We start from the raw sequence: 6,161 nt of genomic DNA on the forward strand, positions 1-6,161 counted from the left end.
AATGTTTACCTCAATGACAGATGACATCTAGAAAGGACCAATATGTGTGTATCCATGTCTGTGCACACATGTCTTCCATGTCTCTGGTCTTGAAGGTTCACACTTGAGAAAGTGGGCTGTGCGCCCTGTTCATCTGTGGCTGCTCCTCATGGAGCTTCTGTGGAAGGAGCTCCCTTCAGTGTCTGAGCCTGGTATGAGATTCAGCTGCTCTAACTCCCATGTCAGTGCTGCAGGAATTAGTAGCTGCTATTTTTAAAAATATTATCATTAACATATATCATTGTAAAAAGTGCATGGTTTCATCATTTCATTAAATATTTAAATATATGCAAATAGATTATATTTGCCTTTAACTATTGCATCAACAAAGGAGAAAAACACATGATACTTGTCTTTGCAGACTTCTTATGTCTTTCAATATGATGCCTTCTTCAACATATCCACTTTATTAATTCTTGGAAATGTTTATCCAATTCATTTCAATGATCTTCACTCAGAGGCTTAGCAACATCTGTCATTCATCCATCGTGCCTCAACTTTTATTCCCACCCACATTTGCAACCAACTTGGATATATTTTGTATTTGCTTCTCCTTAATGACATCATTGCATTTTGTGTAGTCCAGCTACTCCAGACAATGGGGCCTACCCTGGAGTGTGGTCAACACAGCAAGGGTAACATGGAAGAAAACTGCCATTCCTTCTCTCAGAAGCTAGCAGTTGCTAATAGCACCTCACCTAGTGGGATTTCATACTTCCCTTCTCTTTCATGATGAGTTTTGGTCTGGTTTGAGTTTTCACACAATTGTGCATGCTGTGTCAATTGTTATGAGTTCCAACGTTTAATGGCCTGTTTATGTGAAGAAAAGAGTTTCTACCTGTAGTTCCTATACCCCTCTGCCAACTCCCCTGTGAGGGCAAGGCTGAGAAAACACTGGTTTCTTCCTCCCAGCACCATTTATCAGTTGCAGGTCTCCTTGTTAATTATATAGTGTGAGGAGAAGCTTCTCAGAGGAGGAATAAGAGATATATTGGTATGAGAACAGCAATAAATCATTAGGAATTACTGCGTTGCTTTATTAGCATAATAATAGTACTAGTTTTATTATCCACCAGGACCTGTCCTATCTAGTTACAGATTCTCTCCCCCTTTACCAGTGCTAGGAATGCACTTTGTCTCACAGAGAAGGATGTTAAATCCAATCAGAATGTGGTAGTTGCTCCCTTATAGATATACCATTATCACACCAGAGGGCATATCTTATCAAGCCAGTGTATCTTGCAGTGTTCTGAACTGGTTGAGGTCAGTGAGTACTTTTTCCTTCAGCAGTTTACACAGCACCTTCAACTACCACGAGGGCTGGCCCGTAGGCTTGGAATGTCTAGGTAAACACCTCCTGGATATCTCCATGTTCTATGACTTAAGGATTGGTGTCTACAGAAATAGGGTCTTACAATGAAGTTTTGGAGGGTAGACAAGTTACAGGCAATATCTGCAAGCTAGTGGAGTCAGACTATCGCCTTCACTGTCTAGAAACTAAAAAGAGGGAAGATGTTACTGTTACTGAGGTTTGCGCTTCCTAGTATGAGGTATCTACTTGTGATATTGCACCCCTTCCAGTTGTAAGGTAACTGCATTAAACATTTTATATACGTATATATTCTAGCAAGCTTTTAAAGTAGTAGATTTCCATATGGCTTTTTCAAAAGCTCTTTTAACTTAATCATCTCTCTATGCCCTTATTTACCTTGCCCTGTCATGTCCTATCACATTGTAACTAACCCATTTGCATTATTTCCCTTTATCCTTTTTTAACTTCTGACTGGGCTATATTCAGAGGAAGAACCTCTGGTTAACTGACCCTTTGTTACACTGGCATCCCAGGTCAGCGTGCAATTTTGTAATTTGACATGACTGAAGCCAGACATTGCCTAAGACCATTCTTTAGATGTGATATGCAAACATGGAGAGTAGTGATTCTCCTACTGACCTGGCCCTATGGAATGTTTACTAAACTTTATGAGCCATCCACTGGTGCTGTTTCTTGGCACCTGGCTTCAAACTGATGACACTTTCCCCTCAGGGACATAGGCAAACGCATCCTCAGCTAAATTGTTCCTCCCTCTCAAAGGCACTGACAGTCTCAGGAAGCTGACATACCCCACTGAGTTTGATTCAGTACCCATGTGCTTCTCAGAGCAGTGTTGGTACTAATTAATGGCTCTGTTTCATATTCCTCATTCTGTTCTTTCTTCTCCAAACACAAAAATCTTTCCAGGACTAGAGAAAATATTTTCCTCTTTTATGAACTTTTCCCCCCTCCTTCTTAGGAGGTTCTAGATTCTTGAATTCTGGGTTTGTTTTATAGCCTAGTAACTTCCTGAAACATCTCAAGTAATAGTGATGGCAGCAGTTACTGTCATCACTAAGACTGCTCAGTATTTTAGAAATTAAACTTCAGACTGCCTTTCTTGAAGATCAGGTTTTCTGTACGATCACTTACTCTTTCCTTTGAAGGAAAGATGTTTTCTTACAATAAATGTGAAGAAAAATTTGGTTTTCTAGGTTAACAAAACAAAATGGTGACATGGAAGGGAAAGTCAGGAAGTCTGGAGGAGGAGTTGGAATTGAGGAAGAGTTCTGATATTTCATAAACTTGAGATTCTTTTTCTGTGGGGATCAACTCTTGTGAGAACTGTTGCATAGTGTCTAACAGATTCTAAGATTCAGCCTTGACAGCCTCTTCCTGTGTGCCAACACACAGAGTGCTCAGAGCATCGTCTACTCACAAATTGCTCTGAGCCTTGACTTTCTCCAATGTTCCTAGAGCCTAGGACTCCCTCAAATGTTCAAAAGTCATTTAAGTCAATCAATCACTAAACAAACAACCAATTTTTAGTTCCTTTTGTTAGTTTTCATGAGGCAATGAATTAGAAATATACATTACAAAATGGGTAAGTAATAAATATAGCTACGTGACAGATAAAAATGTAAGTTTGATGCTTTTTTGTCTATGTCTGTCTTCTGTCTGTCTGTGTGCATGTACAAGAATGAGCATCTGTGTTATGTATGAAAGAATCAGTGCACTATGTGTTTTGTGAGATCCCAGAGCTCCAGTTGGTGTGCACCACAGCCAAGGTGTATTCAACAAGTCTTCACAGAAGAGAAGTGTGGGAGATTATGAGTCTTCATGCTGACCACCTAAGCAAGAACATGCTTATGGCAGGTGTTAGGGTAGGTATGATTTTATTTCCTTTATCATCATGATAAGCAGCCATATTAAAATTATTAGAGGGGATTCTAAGCATATACACCAAATATGTCATTGGAGATGGCAGTTCTGACGAGGGTAAGGATAAGGTTCAAGCCCAGAAACCTCGTCTATGAAGAGCATATTTGATTTTCTATGGTTACAGAAAAGGCTTAAACCTATGCAGCAGACCACACCTGTCTCGAAAACAGGTTTGTCAAAGAAGACACTGAAAGCACAGCTGAAGTTCCCTATAATTCTGTCCTTTCAGTACACAGGCAAATTTTGCCTAAAAGCAAGAATATAAATGGGCCAGTACACCAAAGAGTATCAGTGAGCGGAGTCAGAACAAACAGGACACAAGAGGTATAACAGGGGAAAGAAATACTGTCTTCAATCAAGAAAGACAACTTAGCCAGGGATGTCTGGCTGAAACCAGTGAGACAGGAGGGCCCACTGAGTCACAGCACTCTACAGTGATGATGTCCAGACACAGGATATTTCGCATGATGTAGAGTCCCAGTCAAGCCAGTCATGCATGGATTTGCATTTTGTTTGGGAAATTCTTGGACCTGCCCACTGTCAGTCAGCTCTACTCCCTCTGGGCGGGGCAGTCAGCCCTATAAAGAGGTCCTTGGCTGCATGACTGCAGACTCCTGGTGCTCAAGTTCTAGACTACTTTGGAGACGTGGTGAGTGCTATTTCTTGAGTTGGTCTGTCTTTATGGTCTGCTTATGTACTGCAGTCAAGTTTTAGGGACGGTGTGTGGTGGTTTTTCTCTTCTTTAGTGTGCGATTGAGCACAGTGTATTCTCTTCTTTAGTGTGCGATTGAGCACAGTGTATTTCTCTTCTTTAGTGTGCGATTGAGCACAGTGTATTCTCTTCTTTAGTGTGCGATTGAGCACAGTGTATTCTCTTCTTTAGTGTGCGATTGAGCACAGTGTATTTCTCTTCTTTAGTGTGCGATTGAGCACAGTGTATTTCTCTTCTTTAGTGTGCGTTTGAGCACAGTGTATTTCTCTTCTTTAGTGTGCGATTGAGCACAGTGTATTTCTCCTCTTTAATGTGCGATTGAGCACAGTGTATTCTCTTCCATGCACATCTTTGGTGTCTTTTCAGAGTCCTATGACTTAGCAGGTACTAGGATCTGGTTCTCCTGAGCTGTCGTCTACTCTGCCACCAGACAACCTGCTGGGGTGTCACAGTGACAGGAGAGTCAGGGATTTGTTCTGAGGGTGCCCAGGGCATCAGTCCTTGAGACTTCCTGTGTTGAAGATGTTTCTCTGTGAAACACTTTTGTTTCCTTGGAACAAATATTTTCTCCTGGAAAAAAACATCAAACAATGGGGATTTCCCAAGGCAGGTGGCACAGATTGCTGACAGGAAAGGGAAGAGCCAGGCTGTCCTAAAACAGGACTTGGGGAGATGTGAATGTGTGGGGGGAAATGGATGTGATGTTCCATGGCTTCATCTACCTTCTCTGTGATGATCATCCCCTAACACTGTCATGTAATGTCTTTCAGATCCTGAGCCTTCAGCACGATGTCTTATCAAGAGCAGCAGTGCAAGCAGCCCTGCCAGCCCCCTCCTGTGTGCCCACCCACAAAGTGCCCAGAGCCTTGTCCTCCTTCTCAGTGCCCAGAGCCTTGTCCTCCCCCAAAGTGCCCAGAGCCTTGTCCTCCTCCAAAGTGCCCAGAGCCTTGTCCTCCTCCGAAGTGCCCAGAGCCATGCCAGCAGAAATGCCCTCCTGTGCAACCTCCTTCACCCTGCCAGCAGAAGTGCCCACCCAAGAGCAAGTGAGTGCTTCAGCAGTCACCAGGACCAAGAGAAGAGGAGGAAATCTGTCTCCCATTCTTCCACAGAAACACTTCCAATGCACTTCAAAGCCTGCCATGGATACACAAGAATCTTGTCTACCCTTCTTTTTCCATGTTTCTGTGAAGGATTTCCCCTGAGGTTGTTCTGCTTCTGCTATAAGGAGTGGCTGAGAATGGTCCTTCCTCACTGGTTCAGTGTCCAGATGCTCAGTGATGAGCAGCATCTTTCCACCCTGTGCACTCAGAGGATGTTTCCAAAACTCTCAGTCTCCTTGTTTGTGTTGTTGTCACTGTGGTTCATTTCATGAATAAAGTACAATATGGCTGTTCATACTCATGAGTTCTTTTTTTCTTCTAAAACTGACACTATGACCTTCCTGATATGCTCCTGTTATATTGCTTTTATTCTTTTATTTATTCATTTTATTTTTTATTTTAATTTATTTCCTTTTTATTGTTACTCTATTTTTTTTTGTTTTTCAAGACAGGGTTTCCCTGTAGTTTCTAGAACCTGTCCTGGAACTAACTCTTGTAGACCAGGCTGGCCTCGAACTCAGAGATCCGCCTGCCTCTGCCTCCCAAGTGCTGGGATTAAAGCGTGCGCCACCACCGCCCGGCTATTGTTACTCTATTAATTTATTTATTAAAAATTTCCACCTCTTCCTCTCTTCACATTTCCCTCCCCCTCTCCCCACTCCTCCTCCTACTCCCTCTCCAGTCCTAAGAGAAGTCAGGGTGCCCAGCCCTGTGGGAAGTCCAAGGCCTTTCCCCCTCCATCCAGGTCTAGGAAGGTGTGCATACAAACAGACTAGGCTCCCCAAAAGCCAGTACATGTAGTAGAATCAAAACCCAGTGCCATTATCATTGGCTTTTCAGTCCTCCCTCATTGTTAGCCACATTCAGAGAGTCCAGTCTGATCACATGTTCATTTAGTTTCAACACTCTTCTCTCAACAATTGACAGGTCAATCAGACAGAAACTTAACAGGGAAATAAGAGCTGCAATGAACCAAATGGACTTAACTGACATCTATTGAACATTCCACCCAAACAGAAAAGAATATACCTTCTTCTCAGCATCTCATGGAACATCC

The 6,161-nt window shown here is 42.4% G+C and overlaps 1 protein-coding gene across 1 annotated transcript; it reads left to right on the forward strand.

Annotated features, from left to right (window-relative positions):
* The first annotated feature begins 4,793 nt into the window (after positions 1–4,793).
* Positions 4,794–5,051, forward strand: LOC119800625 (small proline-rich protein 2D). The gene has a single exon (XM_038310775.1). The coding sequence runs from the start codon at positions 4,794–4,796 to the stop codon at positions 5,049–5,051; it is 258 nt and encodes an 85-aa protein (XP_038166703.1).
* Positions 5,052–6,161: the final 1,110 nt, after the last annotated feature.

This window comes from Arvicola amphibius, chromosome 14 (genome assembly GCF_903992535.2).
Source record: "Arvicola amphibius chromosome 14, mArvAmp1.2, whole genome shotgun sequence".
NCBI classification, from domain to species: Eukaryota; Metazoa; Chordata; class Mammalia; order Rodentia; family Cricetidae; genus Arvicola; species Arvicola amphibius.

Bases quoted from the DNA above. Each gene is read 5' to 3' on its own strand.
- LOC119800625 (XM_038310775.1), top strand. From the start codon at position 4,794: ATGTCTTATCAAGAGCAGCAGTGCAAGCAGCCCTGCCAGCCCCCTCCT.